Below are 20,019 nucleotides of genomic sequence, written 5' to 3'. Positions count from 1 at the left end.
AATCATATGGTGACCAAAGAGAGACTCGAAACCTCCTCTTGAGACATATTGTCTCGCACGCTGTGATCTTCCCGCACAGTTCCCGCAGAGCGGAGCAGCAGAAGCACAGCCCACGATGGGCATGATGATGATGAACAGGATCCGATGACAGCACAGATGGCCCAGCCAAGACTGTACAGCACAATCTGGGGGAGGGCAGAAAATATACTCTCCATGAAGCTTGTGAATATCACAAGGCATTTACCTCCATGTATTGTATTTCTAAGCAAATAATCCTTCATACTTAAAGCTATTTAGTTTTAAAAATATTAAGTCCTGAATGAAGATGTTACTGGTTTAACAGTAATTTTGATACATGTATTTTTATATACATTGTCGTAAAACGTTGTCTGAAATAGAATATGGAAATGCATGTACACACAATACATTCAAAGTAGTTCTGAATCACATGTAATTTGGACATCTAGATTATGCCAATGCAGAAATGAACTGCCTCTGTCTAATTGGAAAAGCATCACTGATTTGATCTTTCGGTTGGTAAGGTAAAAGATGCAATAGATAACTTACTTTGGTCGGTTCCTTGTAAATCTCCTGTGCTTGGCCTTGCATAGCCAGCTCGATCCATTCTGAACAGAACAGAAGACAAAAAAACACAAACATAAGTCACATATCCCCATAGTTTGTTACATCAATCTACAACATATTAGGTAATACATATGTGTATCATGTAAAATAAATCACCCTATTCCAATTAAGTACATCTAATAGTTCAATAAATCTTAAAATCTTCAGTGGTTTTACTTCAGTTTTTGCTCTGACCTCTTTGTGGATTGACAATAATTTACGAATATTCTTGTTTAAAATTTTTATTGTAAAAAAAAAAGAAAAAGCTTGGTACATGGCCAATCACTATACTTGTACAATCATCTACAATACATTAAGTGGGAACTTGCTACATGTAGTCTGTGTTTTACAGCATGGAACGTGGGGTAAGTATTGCTAGTGGCAGTGCAGAAAAGGTAATATTTGGCCTGTAGGATACGTTTAATTTTTTGTCTTGAAGGGATGTTATGAATATGTGCTTGCATTGTATTGCTGTACAACAGATCTGTATCAAATGCAAACTTAAAACACTGCAAAAACATCGTCTCCTCTTGTACCACAAAAATAAGTCCCTACAAAAATATATGAGCTGTCCCTTATCCACAAGGAACTAATACATGCTACCTGCCAAGTGAATGTCACTGTCATGCATCACTCCTGCCTCCATCAAAGTTTCCAATCCAATTCTATTTCACAGGTAGCAACGTCGGAATAAATCAGCTGCACTCTTTACCTCATTTCGCAACATTGCGCTTTCCATACGACCTTGAATGTGACACTGAAATACATCAACACCAATACGTGCTGACTCTGCAGCTTCAATTTGATGGGGTGGCGTGAAAAATGTCGTGATAACAGAGTTAAAATATCAAATTATGACTCTGACTTACTGTGCATACTGAGTCATCATTTTCATCAACCTCCTGAACAGCTGATGCAAGTTATGAGTTTCTGAACCTCTAAAGAATCACTATTTACAACATAGTGGTAGATGCCTTTGATATGTTCCAATTTTCCGTCCGAAAGTTATATGCACCTTTTTTTACTGCCTAATTTCCTACGCTAGCAGGTGATTGCATTTCTGCAACCTCTGCTCCGACATTCCTTCAGCTACGAAAATGAACTACATTGATCGTAAAACCAAGACCCTTTCATAGTCTCCAAGGGTCAGATTCATGAAGCCAATGGGAGAACTACTGTATTGTTGTGCCTACTTAGATCAAATACATGGGGGACTGTGTTTCAACTTTACATCAAAGAAAGCTTTTGAAGAAGGTTTCCCAAAAGACAAAGAAAAACAAATGGCTGCTGACAATGTTATACCATCTGGGGACCTTTTTATGGTAATGACTGGACCAAGGACGTCGATATTGATCCATCCAGAGAGAATTATTATCGAGCGGGTCACGGATATGAAATCCACGGCAGGATTTTTTGCAGCTTTATGGGCTATGGTCTATGGTATGGAGCCTGCTCTCTGACTGGGAAATTTTGATTTTCCTCTGTGCGACCGTCGCCAATGATAAAATCAATAGCGCAGCAGTTATATCCAGATTTTGTTGGCTTTGGGCGGCTACACGAGAATGTTGAAATTTAGAAGATATAGAATAGAATTGCGGACGAATAGCTTGCAAGACAAATTTATTTCAGAAACTTTTCATGAATACGAATATATTTTTAGTTATGGTAGAATTACACAGTGAGTAAGCTACAATGTAGCATTGTATTTTCTGCCAAGTCCTCATGATACTGATAGAACTTGCTACAAAAACAGTAACTGTTGAATGATAAATCATTCAAAATCCACACATTTCCTCAAGGGCATGCAATATTTCGGGAAATTCCTAGCTCAAATACTTCATAAGAATTATTGAAACAAACTCATAACAACAACATATCCCCTTTTTCCTTCTGGAAGCCACCTTGAATGGGCAGGTCGAAATTCAGCCATTCCAGCCAATAAATGGACATCTTACCACCATGTTAGCTGCTTGAGCCATTTGCAGTAATGGGCACAAATGGTGTCCTAACAGTTTGCCTCTAGGAGGAGTCCATTAGTTAGTGAAGAAACATCACCATTCATTAAGGAACGTCCACATGATACCAGTCCCCTAACATGTTGGCTGCACATTGGGGAACGTGGCCAAGTACAGCAAATTCAAAGTAGATGTACAGGAGAAGCCTGCCACATCACAATTTTTCTTGAATTGTTTTCTATTACGCAACTATGTTCTGAATAAGATGCATCAAGGTTTAGGTTTCACATGCATTGGTATGAAGCCGACAAGATTACCAGCACAAGAAGGATTGTTGTTGATAAAGTTAATCTTGGGGATTATGGAGTTCCATTAGACTGATGGAGAAGGATTAAACCCTCTGGGTTGTTCAGCTTTATCATATCTTAAGAGCAGAAGTACCCAGATAGTGTAAGAATAATATCACTATATGGTACTATAATATCAGTCTTGACAGACTTTCACTTGTAAAAAAACTTTCCACAAATATTTTGCAATGAACCTGAATACATGTAGAACCTGAGTACACTCAAGTATAAAAATTATAATTTTTTGATCGGTGACTATACAAATGTACATATCCCTGTACCTGATGGGTATGGAGCACCAAGTCCAATATCCTTGTAAAGATGCAATTACTACCTTTATCATAATCATTATAATGATTTTTGTACTTGGATTTTGGCTGGGAGAGAATAGACCATATATTTATTAGGAGCTTTGAGTTTGACAAAATTTTCCATTACATGACAGTTTAAAATTGCCTTCCACATGTGCCCCAAGAATGTCCTCAATTTGCCATCGTAAACCTGTCGGCTGATGCATGTGACGGAGCTCCACCTGACACCATAATTAAGGTGTAATATCCATGGACCATGTTACAAAGAATGACCTGTATTAACCCCCACATTGCCTAATTTATTACACCTGCGGATATGGCAAGTTCTCAAGGACAGCAAAATTACCTGGCAGAGGCTGGCAACTAGTTCAATGGCCAGTTGAAAGTTAGAGTCTTCCTTTATATATAAGAATTCTGTCATTTCTTATAACAGTAAGAAATAATCACGAGGAACAGTACTGTATTCTCATCTGTATTTTATGTAAGTGAGTTTAGTAACTAGTACAATGAACAAAATGTAAGTGTACCTGTAAAACTTGATAGTTAATATTTATGTCATATGTGGTTCAATTCCAGTACATGTAATCATCATTAAAATATCAGAAACATGATAAAATTTCAAAATTTGCAAGATGACACTGAGTCAAAACAACACCTCTCAGAGATAATATACAATAATTATAACCTTCAAGTTCAACCAGCCATACGCAAAATAATCTTCTCTGTTATATTTTGCTAAATATACAATCGACACAGCTGTTGCGATGTGTGGAACCTGGGGTTGGGGTATGACATTTAGATGAATATCTATTCATTGGGTTGTGTTATGATCTACCAAATGAACCATTTGAGCACCAGAACATTCTAAATTTTTCATGGCCTGTCAGGGCATATTAACATTACCTTGGATCAGAGGAAAACGTGAGGAAAACAACCCTCATGTGGAGGCAACAACCTTACTTTTCAAAAGGTTGTCACGAATGGAATCTCATGAATATTACAGACTGCTATTGGGGGTTGACTAAAGAGGAGCAGTGGGCTCAGTGGAGCTCATGATTACAGGAGCTCTCTGTGGAGATAGAAATGGAAGAGTTGCTTATCTATACAGGATCATAATTTGACGTGTTCTGTCATCTTTAGGGCAATTATGACCGAATGTCACTGAAACATATTGGTTGGGGGCAAATAAGGACATTGTGATGACCTTTGCCAACAAGGTTGTATTTTGGGCGTGTTTCTCTGTGTGGCTGTGTGTCAGAAAAAAAATTAACATATAGAAAATATAACGCTAGTCAGTGCCCTTATCCGTAGTGTAACCTTTATCCGTTCTTTTTTAACACAATATATCTAGGGATAGAAAGTCAACAGATGGTGGTGTCAAACTGCAATATTTTGAAAATATCACAATTTGAAACTACCGTCCATCGACTTGATATCCCAGGATACCCTGTTTAGCAACACAATGGATAAAGGTTACAGTACGGATAAAGGTGAACTAACGTTATAACTGTCAAACACAGACAAAAATACAGACAAGAAATAACATATACATATAGGTGAGCAAATAACATTTTAACATTGTTCTAACAAATGCATACAGAAACCAGTTTGTTCTTAAGATTGCTATTATATATTGGCATTAAACTTTATAGGCTCTGCTTGAACAGCAGTATTCTCCATTAACATTCCTCCAATAAAATTTAAATTTTACTGAACCATCCATCTATTCTTATCTCTGCACATATTTCTATTCTGTTGTATGTACTTTACAGTGACCATACCAAAGTCAAAGTATTTTTCGTTTGAATCTTATGTTTTGCATAGTTGTGTGGGTTGATACTGGGTGGGGTCCTCTGTTACCTCAACTGCAAAATTGTTAGATTCAGCTATGTCTCCTGCAGTGACATTGACTGAGTGAGTATGTAGGCATGATTCATTATTGTCTCTTCCCCACTGCTACACCTGGTTTCCTGAAGGTCATCACTTGTTTGTGCTTTAAATGCCATCTTTTTTGAATAACACAAAACTGTTCATTCTAAACTCTCCAATGCACTCAAAGTTAATGTATTTCTTGTATGAAAATTGGGCATGGTACAAATTCCAGCAATTTGCTGAATTTATTTAATAGACTTGACCATATAACCTGCTACTACAGGTATAATAATAAATCAAAAGCAAACATAACCTGAGCCATTCTGGCAAAGGTAATAAGGGTAACATTACTAACAGAAATTTCTTGGTCCCCCTTAGAGGTTTTCTTAGAATAACCTTTATTCTTACCATGTACATGTATATTTGGATAGCAAACTCTCCTGACCTCTACCCCTAAAGTGTTGATTTACCTCTCTCACAATCAAGCCCAGGTAAACAAACACTTGCAGTGAAGCTGTCAGTGCTAAACATCCATCAGGTAACATTACCCCCTACTCAAGCTTAGTTCCAGCTGGGCTTGTACACTTAAGGATGCCCCTGAGGGTATTCAGAAGGCTGTTCCACTTCTTTGAGGGGATGCTTCAATTTTATGTTTTCAAACAAGGATTTACATCTTTGGGCTAAGTGAGACTGACTAAGTACAAAAAATTTGCACATGGCGATTGATTAGAAAAAAATTGTGTCTTTGTCACTTTCCCCTACCATTACCCGGTACCAATCCATGGTGCATTCTCTCTCTGACCTTGCTAAAGTCATTTCATTCCAGAAAACAATATTCATGCATCATGACATATTTCATCAGGCTGTCACCCTACATGCATGTAAGGATGAAACATTGTCTGTCACACCAGAAATCAAATTAGTCTGGCTGAAGGCAGCTGGGAGGAACTTCCATTAGAACCCAGGGTTGAATTTCATGTACCCCTATATAAAAAGGTCAACCCTATTGGTTACTACATGTATGTCGTCCTTGCCAGTGATTAAAAAGGCCACCTAAAGGCTGAATGTCACAGGCAGTACCAGAAAGGGCAGGTGGTAAATGAAAGTGCGTCTTCACAGAGTTTCTGGTTGTTGTCTGGTGGAAAATTGTGGAGTCTATTGTTGGTGTTAGGTATCCTTTCGGGTCATGAAAAGGGTCAAGGGAAAAAGAAGGGTTGCAAGCTGTACAGACACAAAACAGAAGAGATCAGATTCCAGGACAGGGAACACCAGGTTAAATATGTGCAGAGTGAATGCCACTTACATGTCCATGTATATCTCTAGCAAAAAGAGTTTTTAAACTTTAAAAAGTGACAAAATAGAAAAAAGATATCTTCAACAATTTCGCTGTTGACAAGAAAAAATATTTGGATCACACACAAGTTGCCTGTGAGTCACAAGTGAAAACTGTAGGTACTGGAAGGGAGCCCGCAATCTACCGATATGACAATTAAAATGCAGCCTCTTACTAGTCTTAGCCATGCCTTCATGATGCCAGATGGTTTATACTATAAATTATAATGTATACCACAGATATATGACCTTTCTAGCATCAGCAACAAGAAGAGCCTCATATGGTTCCCAACTTTCCACCCACACCTTCTTCACAGTTTGCTTAATCTTGGACGTGGCCTTTACCAACAGTCTGAACAGTTTCCTGAGTTAGGAAACTTTACAGCAAGCAGCCAACAGTTCTCAAAGAGACACCACGCCCTGACTCTGGCATGTGAGGGCCCACACAGTGCTTGGTGATAAACTTGACTATGATCATCAAACTGTGTTTACATCTATGTGTCAGTCAACCACGGTGCCAAGACCGGTCCTAAACTGGAATATGTTATGAGCTGAGTCCATTAGACAAGAAACAAGGTTTATTGTGCAAGTTATTATCGACTAGATGCTTTTTGGTCTGAAGCCAATCCAAGGTATATAATATAGCGCCAGTTGACCTTTATTCACTGGGTAACCAATATCCATGCTAAATAAACAGGGTATTAAGGGATACGAAGTCAACCAGGGTGGTTCAAACTGCAAAATACATGTTCTATATTGCAGTTTCAAACCACTGTGAAAGGAGAAACAAAAGATTGAAGCACACAAAAGCCATCAGAGGTGCTATATCTTTTTAATAATGAATGTTGCCAATGATAGTCCAGTAGACTGGAAAAACAGGTAGTTCTACTGAATAGTAGTAGTGTTCCATTTGTACACTTTCTAGAAGGAATGAAAAGGCGATGTAAGACCAATATCGTTACTCATTGAGTCATTCAATTTAGAAACCCAACTAGGAACTAGAAAGGCCGACATTTGCTTGAGAGCAAATACAGCATATTTCAGCCATAATGCAACAATAGGCCTTGAGGTCGTTGGCCATTGGAAAATGACCCCAAAAAATCCCAAATATATCATTTTAAAGTGTTCCATGCCAAAAATTATACATGGGTCATTTGGATAAATATCTAGAGCACCGCTAAACCAAATTTCGGGTCATTTGGTTGTAAAACAAGGGAACAGGAGCCAAAAATGTCCAATTTTTGTCCAAAAACGGCCATAAAATCGCAATATTTAGCATTACGTTGTACTGTATGGAAAAACTGTTATTGAAGTCGTGCACACATAATTGAAGGGCACTTTTATACCAAATTTCAGGTCATTTGGTTGTAAAACGAGGGTACAGGAGGCAAAAATGTGCTTTTTTTGTCAAAAAATGGCCCAAAATCGCAAAATTAAGCATTTTGTTCTACCGTATGCCAAAACTGTTATTAAATCTGGGAGGGCATATGATCAGGGCACCTCTGTACCAAATTTCATGTCATTCGGCTGTAATACCAGGGCACAGGAGCCCGAAATATACATAAAAATTGACAAAAAACTCAATAAAATCATTTTGAAGGCAGATATGAAAAAAATGGAAAAAACACCTTAGGGTATTAGCTTACTCTACCTTTGTGCCAAATTTCAAGTCAATCGGTTTAAAAACGGCGGAGTTGATTCGATTTGAAGATTTGACAGGAGAAAGAAAGAAAGAAAGAAACATTACGAATACTAGAAAGGCCGACATTTGCTTGAGAGCAAATACAGCATATTTCAGCCATCTCCCTCATGCAACAATAGGCCTTGAGGTCGTTGACCCCTTTGGCCATTCAAAAATGACCAAAAAACCCCCAAATATATCATTTTAAAGTGGTCCATGCCAAAAAATATACATGGGTCATTTGAATAAATATCTAGAGCACCCCTTTACCAATTTACAGGTCATTAGGTTGTAAATCGAGGGAACAGGAGCCAAAAATGTCAAAATTTTGTCAAAAAGTGGCCATAAAATCGCAAAATTAAGCATTTGTTGTACCGTATGGGAAAACTTTTATTGAATTTATGTGCACATAATTGAAGGGCACTTTTATACCAAATTTCAGATCATTTGGTTGTAAAACGAGGCTACAGGAGCCAAAAATGTCCTTTTTTGGTAAAAAAATGGCCATAAAATCGCAAAATTAAGTATTTTGTTGTACCGTATGGGAAAACTTTTATTGAATTTATGTGCACATAATTGAAGGGCACTTTTATACCAAATTTCAGATCATTTGGTTGTAAAACGAGGCTACAGGAGCCAAAAATGTCCTTTTTTGGTCAAAAAGTCGCAAAATTAAGCATTTTGTCGTACCGTATGGGAAAACTTTTATTGAATTTATGTGCACATAATTGAAGAGCACTTTTATACCAAATTTCAGATCATTTGGTTGTAAAACGAGGCTACAGGGGCCAAAAATGTCCTTTTTTGGTCAAAAAAATGGCCAAAAATCGCAAAATTAAGCATTTTGTTGTACCGTATGCCAAAACTGTTATTGAATCTAGGTGAGCATATGATCAAGGCACCTCTGTATCAAATTTCATGTCATTCGGCTGTAATACCAGGGTACAGGAGCCCGAAATATACATCAAAATTGACAATATCCTCAATAAAATCATTTTAAAGGCAGATATGAAAAAAATGAAAAAAACACCTGAGGATATTGGCTTACTCTACCTTTGTGCCAAATTTCAAGTCAATCGGTTAAAAAATGGCGGATTTGATTCGATTTGAAGATTTGACAGGAGAAAGAAAGAAAGAAAGAAACATTACGAATACAATATATTTCACCATACCTATGGTATGGCTGAAATATAACAATATATTTCACCATACCTATGGTATGGCTGAAATATAATGAAAGGATAACATTTGTGTCAAAGCAGCATTTAGGGTATACACGTGGCAGTAATTTTTTTTTACAGACATGGACTTTGTAAATCTACTTTGTGTTCATTTCCCTACAAATTGAACCTGAGCTTCTTCTTTCACAAGCTAATTTCCTGCTGGCTTTATTGAGTTCAAAGTTGTCCCAGATGTGAGTCACAAGATAGTCTGATGCACATCTTCCAAGGAGGGCTGGTGTTTGTAACAGTCTTAACTTACTGTTCACATCCACTTGATAAAATTCCATATACAGTTTTTCTGCTTCTAGAGTTTATGTGAACTCATAAATTAAGCCAAGTAAAGGTACGATAAATATTGAGAAAGCGCTAAGTTCAAATTTGGCATACTATAACATTATAGATGTAAAAGCTATAATTTCTATAACACAGTATATGTAAAATAGGGGCACATATCATCATCAATTTTCTCCTGTACATATATTTACTAAATTGTAAGTCTAGACCTCCCCAAAACTGTGAGTGGTTTGTTCCAGTCTCAAAACACCCTTATTTTACCATTAGGTAATGGTTACCTATTAGTATTGCATGCAAGCTTGAAACTGCACATCCCTTACAAGGGAAAACTCCAGACCTTCTGACCCCAGATGCACACTTATACTTATAGTTATCTGCTACATCTCTGTGCCTTATATTACCTCCCCATGCTGACACTGATAGATAGCCGCACACTGATGGAGATACTTAATAGGAAAGGCAATACCATATTTAATGGTGACTCTGTGCCCTACTTATTGTTCATCTCCTTAAAAGCTCTGCATCAGATTGGATGCAAGACGTCTCTCACTTTCCCTTCTATTTCCTCTTTGTGACTACAGCCGGTACGAGTGTGTATCGACCACAGTACTTGAGCCGGTATCATCTCATCTTCTTGTCACGATGTATTGAAGACCAATCCGTCTACGTTCTCCTCGCAAGAGCGGCAAACCCGTAATCTTCTGGCGTCAAATTGCCAGAGAACACTCTCATTGTCCTCGATCTACAACCATATATTTCACCTTTCTCCGTTGTGACGGCGTCGTCCGATTTAACCCACCCCAAATACGCATATATCGATTGGACAACCCTTTTGCGAATGGACAGCTGGATTATTACAAGTCCCCTGTGCTGGAATTTGAAACCAATTTTCAAACCCTGAACACCATACTTCCATATGAGGTCACTGTCAGCAGGGATGGGGGGTAGCCTTTCCACCAGACAGGCATTTTGGCGTATTTGGACTTTTTTCAGTGGACGTCTGTATCTGAGGAGCGTCCAATAAATCTTCCTCGCAATGTCAATATTGTCAGGGAGAGGGTACGTTAGAAAAACTTGCACAGGATTCTAACATACTTTCCTGTAATCATAGACCCTGACATTTGTCTTTCAGCCTCGGCATCATGAAAAGGCCAAGGCAACAAGTTATTAAGTCAGCATCACGCAGCATGAAAATGATTACCATAAAGGAACCTGTGAGCTCGATAGGACATTTTAGGCAGTAGGTCTAATACAGCCGGAGTCCTCTTGATCATTGTGCGATTTTTTGAGATTGCTTGATGTTTGCAGCAGGATCGATATTTCAGGGGAAATGTTGAGATAAGCTCAACCCTCCGGCGATTTTGAAATTCAGGTAGCTTCAGGCGATCAACAAATGTGAATCCCTGAATGAAAGATTACCTGAAAACCTGGGGAGCAATCTTTCATCTGGAAAATACTCATACAGACATAAGCTCCATATTACATGGCATTGTGTGTTCATACCCAATCTGTTTTCATTTTTGTCAAGGAGGACAATCACCATCACAGATGGATTCAGGGTTTATCAGATTATCAACATTTTCAAATCATCAGCAAGTGAAAAATTGCTCCATCAACTGAATAAATCCCACCAAATGGCATCCTCGTTCAATTCTTGATGGGCTGAAAATGGTCTGCACAGAATGATATAGTATTACATTTTGTCCTATGAGAGCTACATGTATTTAGAATTTGTGGGGAAAAGACATTTGATGACTCTTTTAATATTTGTAACTTGATAAGCAATTTTATATCATTTTTTTCATTTTTGACCTTTCTTTGATAACTGCACTTCTTGAGTTTTACGTTTATACATGTATTATAATATGAAGCAAAATTCTTACCTTATTATGAACTATTTCTAGCTTATTTACATTTGTACAATTCTAAAGTACCTCTAGTTCCCCAGGGGTACTGCCTTGAACTTCAAGATTTTAGATTATTCAATTATTGATTATGAAGGGCTTCTCTTTTAATTGATTTTTGAGATAGTCTGTAGATGTAGAATGGAGAGAGATTGGCCAGTACCAACAGTGATGTTACCCAGTAGGGAGACCCCAGGCCATCCCAAACTGTCATGGACAGTAAGAGAGTGATTTATATCTGCTCAGTCCCGTGGGTGGTATCAGGTAACAGCCTTTTATCTGGGTTTGACTCAGGTGGAAGCTAATCAGACACCTGGTCACATTAGGAATATTTGGGATGCTTTCACAAGGATAGGTGAGGCATATAGGCAGTTGGTTTTAGTCTAGATGCTACAAAAACATTCGAACATTTGTCAAACTCCAAGCAAAGCTGAAATATTTGTTTTTCATTTGTGAAATAAAATTGTCCCATGGCAGAAAGACTACTAATTTTAAGTGTATATATATCACAATGGCAACTTTAATTAGAAAGATTGAAGAAAGATTCTTTATCACAACAAATTTCTATATTTTCACCGATCTTTCATGTTTCAGAAAAGCTTTTCCATGTTCCTATTTCTAAATTCTTTATAACAACAAATTTCTATATTTTCACCGATCTTTCATGCTTCAGAAAAGCTTTTCCATGTTCCTATTTCTAAATTCTTTATAACAACAAATTTCTATATTTTCACCGATCTTTCACGCTTCAGAAAAGCTTTTCCATGTTCCTATTTCTAAATTCTTTATAACAACAAATTTCTATATTTTCACCGATCTTTCATGCTTCAGAAAAGCTTCTCCATGTTCCTATTTCTACGAAATGTAAGACTGTCTCTCTTCTTTCCTCCGTTCATTGAATCAAAAAGGTTTGAAACCTTCTTGATAGAATCAACACTTCAGAAACAGAACACAAGAATAACCATGACACCATCAACCAAAGATGGAGAATCACTGACCAGGAAATAATCTACCATAGGAACCAGAAGCTGGCCCTTCTCCAAGGTGGTTCTCTGGGGTCACTATGAATGAGAGGTTTGTGAGGAAATAAATTTTCGTTGACTGTTTCCTTTGAACTGTGCAAACATCAGCACAAAGAGGTTTAGATTTGTAGCATCTGTGATTATAACTTCACCCCAAGGGAGTGAAGAATTATTTTTGCCTAAGCTGTGCGTTTGTCACCTTGTGTGTGTATGTATCAGTTTGTGCAGTGCTGTTGCTGTATATGTTCTTCAGGAGACAACTTGCTATCCGAGGGGGTGAAGTTTAACATCTCTGATGTGGCTGACGTTCTTTCTTACTGTGAAAAAATGCAATCATTGTGATTTTACCTTCAATCAAAATCAAATCATTTTGACCAAGTTGAGAAAAGGGGAAAAACACTTTCTGACGTTCATTCTGTGCAGAAAGCTGTAGAATAGCAACTCCAAACAAGCCTTTTACAATACTACACAATTCTCAAATCCAAACAATTCAGGAAAGATATGAATACACCTGCAAGTTTTAGATCCAAAATCCATTAGGATGACATAATGATCTGAATGACAATACAGATGTAAATTTACACGGTCAATTTCTTTCTTATCAATGAGGTAGACAGTTTTCTTTCAACTGTGAAAAATATGTGATTAATTAAGACGTCAAAAGTTGGTGATTCTGCCCTGATACTAGTTGATGAGACCGATAGAAATTAGATTTTCTCCATACATACACGATAATGCCAACTGTGAATTATGTAAATAGATTGCTGTTGTAATTGATAGCAGCATAAAGTATATGCCTTTACCACCTGTGACCAAGGTTACCAGAACACATGCTAAAACGCTGACAAATACATGTGATGAATAGTTAGCTTGCAATCTACGCATTTCTCATCCTTCATGCTGTACAGGCGCATGCATGGGGTACTTTAAAATCCAGTGAATCAAATCAACTGCATTGGAGGCACATCGCTATGGTGCATATATTACAGATGAGGTCTGAGCACATTGAAAAATCACATTTCTCGCTTTGCCATTACTCATATACAGTCCTTAAAATGTACATGGAAAAAAGTGTAGTCAAACCTGTACAAGTAACTACATGTACTTTCATAAAAGGTCTACTTGGCCAATGTGACCACTTTTTGGTGATTCCTTAGATAAGTCTTCCCCTTGGCACAGTGGCCACCTGTCCACATAGACTACATTTTAACAGTCCTCTGAGTAGCCTTCATAGTCAGTTTTGAGTGTAACAAGGTGCTTATATCTTCTTGAGAGAATTTCTCGTATTTATAGAGCATATTTACTTTAAACAGATGACCTGTGGATGGTTTGACGCCTCGCCCAGGGCTGAAATATCTGCTTGGGGAGAAGCAGTCTCATTATGACCTTTCCCGGTGTGCCTGATGAGGCCTTCCCTCTATATAATTTATCCCCGAACTTTGCTTTAATGTGAAACTATGAGGGGAATGGCTATTGAATATTGACCCAGCCTGTCCAGGCGAGCAACCATGCAAAAAATGCGGTCTGACCCCAGGAGCCGCCTGCGCTACCTGACTGGCATCCAAAACAGACCCGACCTCATATTTCACATTGCTCATACATAATATTGATCAGTTTTGGCACTCTTGGTTTTACTTCTTTTCTTTGCCCCACCTCACCGTCGATTAGCAATTCACAACTGTCGCCGGGATAATTCTGCCAAGCCGTTGCACAAAATCAATTCCCATCCCCACAGATGGCGCGGACGGTTAAGAACACGCCCTCGGGCTTCTGCCAGAATATTTGTGTCATTTGTATTATTTTGTGTGGTTCGGAACTCCGCTCTGTTGTATGAAGTGTTGTCAGTGCTAAACTGCTATAGTTGGTAAACAAAATACCATGCGTTTTACTGTTGACAGCAGCACACTTATAACACCTGTGTTTGGACACCCAAGACCCCTCCCAAATTGGAACAACCTGTCCAGGATACATCCTTTTCAGCAATGATATACAAAAATTGCAAACTCATAAACCTACATATGCTTCCTCTTTTAAAACCATGACTCATTCTTGTCTCCAGCCTAAGGAAAATTGCTTGCAGATGTTGTACGTAGTTACTAATTATATCTCTCCTGACTTGTTTCATGTGAATTGTTGCAGGCATTCGTTTCTGCAACGTCAGTTCTAATACTCAGTAATAGAGAAATTGCAGTGAAACACCTACCATATTTGACATCCCGTGGTGATATCAGCGCTAGAAAACCACTCATGAGTTTGTAGTATCCATCCAACCCTCCAGCCGAGTAGTCCGTGGTCGTAACATACTCTCCTTCAGGAAGAGACCCAAAATCCAAGAGGCTTGGGTCCCGCGTTGTTTGTTGTTGAGTCCCAGGGTTGTTGGTTGTTTGAGCCCCAGCAAGGCCAAGTAAGAGGGTTGTAATGATACAGAAGTTTCTGAAGGAGGTTCTCTTGTTGACAGACATGGCTAGATTGCGTCCCTGCGGCCTTCCTTTCTAAATCCAAAGGTACAGAAGTGTTGATAGGTTCAGGCCCTGGAGTGCTGAGAACACAACACGTGTGTCAGAGCCTGTGCGACAGGAATCCTGTGAACTGACCTCTCCTGTAAGGTTGGATCCCTCCCAAACCTTTCAGTCTTCTCCACAGGAGTCTTCACAACGATTATCTCACAGATTTCCTCGATTCTTCAGCACTGATGATTGCGTATGGCTCACACTTCGGGACAGGATATCCACAACAATACTAGGAAAGGAAATCCTTTTCCAAAACAAGGCAGAGGGGGCTGGCTCCGTTTCAAAACAGGCCCTGAAGCTAGATCCACCCTACCTGTACTCGAACCAGCTCCTCCCTCAACAGTCAGTCTGATGTGTCATGCGTACGTTCCCCTTCCTGAGGAAAAGGCTGCTGACGTTGTTGTGGTGTTGTCAGTCAAAGCTTTGTTGTCTCCCTCCCTCTTTACAAGGTGGGCACAGTCACCGGCTGAGCGCGGCCTTCGGCTTCCTATAGAATTAGATCACTCCTGTCCCACTGTTGTCCCAAGAACACCCCCAGGCATTTCCCAGGCTGTGTGAGTGGGAGGGACGTCGACTGGTTTGCACACTCCTTATGTAGAACACAGACAGCGCCTAACTGTTGTCCATAGCTCCTGCACCATAAGAAACAAGAGGTTCATAAATTATTGGAGAGGTGTTACATGGGATGTCCCCCTGTTTTGATGTGCATGGGGTATCACTGCAGCAGACTGGAGTCAACTGACCTAGTCTATCTCTCAAGAGAGTTGGCACATAAGGGGTCAATAAAGGGACTATTCATTATATATAATAGGGGTAGCTGGTATAAATTACAATTTTCTTTACCCACAAATGAATTTTTAAAAATTGTAACTAATTGCTCTATGTATTTTTATGTATATTTGTTTACATGAAAATAAGATAACTTGACATTTTATTGGCAAAACAAAAAGTTGAAATCTTGGGCTACTGTTTATTTAAAACATATACACCCCTTTCAGGATACAAAATGGTATGCCCCAGGGTAGGGCCGTCTGAATACACACATGGTGATGCAAGCTCAAATTTGCACACTGATTCATGCATGTCTGTGAATGTGTGTTTGGCCTGAGGCAACCACTAGTCAGTGGCATGCTGGTACCATGTGAAGGTGTCCAACCTTGGTGAAACCTTGCACAAAATGTTGCAGAATCTACCACCTTTCTCTTCACCATAGCGAAATGGGTAGCAGCCCCAAAAAGTTAATCAGCAACAAAATGCTTTATACAGTGCTCAAGGGTGTCATAAATAACATGCATTGCCCCTCATTTGCTTTGGCCCACAACCCGAGTAATGCATTGGACCAGTCCAGAATATTCAGCGTGGTATTCATGGCAGCTGGATGGAATGTACCACTTTGACATGGCCTAAGGAGGGGCCAGGACATGGAACTGGTGTGAAATAACATTTACAGTGGAACCTCCCTAAGTCCCTTAAGTAAACTCATGCCTTGCATAAAATGCTAAAGCATTGTATATCCTCTGAACAATTTGAAATACAGAAATCAGGCTCTTATTCACATATAATATTTCTGATATTTATAGGGGGTCTGCATGGAAGAATCCTGGCTTGAAAATAGTATATTTAGGAGTCTTGTGCATCCATTACACGCTAGAGTAGGTTCGAATATCGCAATGTTTAATTGACAAAAAAACAACAACTGATTAATGATAATGGAGCAAAAAGGTGACTACTATCATGTTGCGAAGCACAAAGTAGGCTGCAAACTCTGACAAAACAGGATGCTCTGTTATGACTTTTGGGTACTACCGTATGGTAGTAATATGGTATTAGACAATGTGCTATGAAAAAAAAAATTGATGATGGTTAGCAATAAATTTCCGGATAACAACAGGCCATGTAGAAGTTAAGTGACCAACAATTTACAAATATTTACTGACAATGCAACTTCAGAGTCACTTGTCTGTATTAGATCATTTACTAATAGCTTGTTACACCATAATCATTATCATCAAAATCGAGCAAAATGCAATGCATCCTAGAATGTCTAGATAATACATCTCTGTCTGTGTGGAAAGGAAAATGCTCAGCAATGTGTCAAGTTGGCAGGTAACATAAGGTGGCCACATGCCATATGGACGTACCCTTGTTATCCCAGCTTGAATGGCAAGAGTGTAAACCCTTTATCAATCACTTCAGACTGTAAAGGATCCCAGAGAAATTCCTCCCCTTCCAACATCTACACATGACATTAAAAGGCATAGAAAATTCATTTTCTTGTTTCTCAAGGCCACACCAATTTAATTTCTTGGTTCTCTGATTTTTTCAGAACAATATTGGGGTGGTTGGTCGAAAAAAAGAAAGAAAAAAAAATGCAAAAAGTCTGTTGTGAAATTATATAACACAAAAAAAAACAGATAAGTAGTCAAGTTTTCAGCTTTTCATGGCATGATTTATCCGATAAATTTCTTCCTTTGATTTTATATCACTGTTTTGATCATGTGACTGCAAATAAGCAAATAAGATTGGTTTATCAACATAATGTGCCCCTGGAATGGGGTTTTTTAAAGGTCTGCAATAGGAAAACCTATAATATTATTTTTCTTGGGACAAATTTTCGGGAAATCCGAGAACCAACAAATTAAATTGGTGTGGCCTAATTTTCAGGTAAAATTGGGCAGAAAGAAGATGATGATGAGACTAAAAGATGGAAACAGATTTTGTGGATGAAAAATTGAAGCTGACTTTACCATAAAACAATGGTCGGGGGCCAATATCCTCTGCCAGGCATTTATGATTCGTTACTCGAATCACGTGTCTCTAAGTCACGTGATCAGAGTAACTGAATCATCACTCCTGAAGAAGGTCGACGGAAGTGCGACTGAAAATTCGAGGTGAGAATAATTTGTGTTGTACTACAGTTGGAAAACTTCAATAAAACAATGTGTAAAAGACTTAACGATAAACTTTCAGGTGCCATCAGCTTTTTGAAGCGGTGGGGGTAGTGAGTTGTATACACAATTGTCTTGACCATGATATATTGTATTGGAAGGCAGAGCCTGTCCCTCCACTGGCAGACCCAATCTCTGCCTTTACATGTACCTCCCTAAGGCCCAACTGAAGTCAGGTACCAATTTTACAACTGGCTGGAGTAGAGAAGTTTTGGAAGTGCCTGTCCAAAGGTGTCCTCAGGAATGCTAGGAATTGAACCCATGACCTTTCCATCTCATGTCTGCTACAAACCACTTAGACCGTGGACACATGTACCGGTACACAAAGGCACATAACTGTCAGATTCTGTTTTCATGTTGATCATTATTTCTAAAATAAATCTGAGGACCATCCAATACGAGCGATCGCGATGATGTCACGGTGACGCAGTGGTAGGCAAAAAGCAGGTGTTTGGCAAAAGATTGATTTACATATTAACCAGTAATTTGAGCCGCTAATTTGAATATCAGTTTTTCATCCAATCTACTGACGTCCTGGTAGGCAACAACCGTCCAATACCCCGGATATAAACAACAACAGCGATCGCTCGTATTGGATTGGTGTAGCCTAATGATAACAGCAATGCCTGGTGCATGACAAGAATACAAACTTGCCAAATGTATTGACTTTAACAGTGTTGGTAATAAAATTTGAGTTATGGCACATGATATTACGAGCTTGCTTTGAATTTAATGGTGTCTATAACTTCCAATGTTCAGCTATCGCATATACTTCATCTTGTACGTGATTACAATTAGCATGCAGATTTAGGCATTATTTTCTCACTCTCAGTCTTACATAGCTTGGTACAAGTTCTCTTTACAAATGACTGAGTTGACTGTGAGCTTTGGACAGAACAAGAAGATAAGATGTATGCAGTTCAGCCATGTTGTGTTTTACTTGACAAGTTTTGTTAGTCCCCGTGGTGCCTTACTGTGAATCACAGCAGAACAGTAAAAGTACATCAATGGTGTTTAGGATGGTCAGTTGGGTACGCATTTTAAACTGTCAAAACAACCATAAATAGCAGATAAAAGTTTTGATGTCGATTTAGGTGTCAATATGGTCTAAAAATATAGTTTATTTGTCATTCTTTTACATATCAGCCTAGATGTATGACTGACTACCGACTATAGCCACTTTATATCACAGAACACAGACTAAAAACTATGTTTAAGTCAAACGTATGGAACGTTACTCCCAAATCATTTATGAAATCCCCCTACATTTCCCAGCTGCTAAGTTTGTATTCGATGCAAGATAAATGGACATACTTATTAAATTTTCTGGCATTTTATCCTCACTTTTCTTTTATATTCTATGTTTTTACAAATACATTTTGGAAAACTTACTCTTAGTTATTAGTATTCAAGCAACTGCAGTTCATGTCTGACCCATAGTAGTCAAAGAATACCATGTTTTCATTGTGGCGAAGTTAGGTCAGAAAGGACAACAAAAACAATCCTTCTCACTATAAAGGGAAACAACAACAGGATGATTGACAGCTGTAACTCCCAGTCATACATCACCCTCCTGGGGTGACAAAAGTCCGCCAATTGGTCACTTCAGCTGTTGTCGCCTGGGGTTTAATCAAGCTGAGGCTGTTTGGGCACCAGCTAATCCTTTATGTAAGGTGGGATTCACAGTGAAAAAGGATCAAGGGGATTAGGTGAAAAGAACTGATAGCTCCACCCACAAAGACCTGATGGTTTAGTTTGGGTAACTATCAAAATGTGATTAGGCCACTCCAGAACAAAAATAGTGCTGAACTGAAAGACCAACCTTGTAACCAGAAAAACACAGCTTTATGGAGTGAATGTTTATGTTTTCCTTCCAGCCCTTTGTTTTCATTTGTGTGTCTGGGAGCAAAGGGACTAGAATTTACATCTTTTGACAAGAATGGAAAATAGCTATCTTAGGGATGAGGTAAATAAATTTTTGACTATTTACCCAACA

The 20,019-nt window shown here is 38.6% G+C and overlaps 1 protein-coding gene across 1 annotated transcript in view; it reads right to left on the bottom strand.

Annotated features, from left to right (window-relative positions):
* LOC118414134 (prominin-1-A-like) overlaps nucleotides 1-20,019 on the bottom strand; it is a gene marked incomplete in the record, with an annotated part of 43,944 nt that overhangs the window by 21,399 nt on the left and 2,526 nt on the right. The window contains 3 exon segments of the mRNA XM_035817955.1: nucleotides 115-185; nucleotides 568-626; nucleotides 14,769-15,707. Of these exon segments, the coding sequence (XP_035673848.1) occupies nucleotides 115-185; nucleotides 568-625 (129 nt within the window).

The sequence above is a fragment of the Branchiostoma floridae genome, chromosome 4 (genome assembly GCF_000003815.2).
Source record: "Branchiostoma floridae strain S238N-H82 chromosome 4, Bfl_VNyyK, whole genome shotgun sequence".
NCBI lineage: Eukaryota > Metazoa > Chordata > Leptocardii > Amphioxiformes > Branchiostomatidae > Branchiostoma > Branchiostoma floridae.
This window is presented reverse-complemented; position numbering and strand designations above follow the sequence as displayed.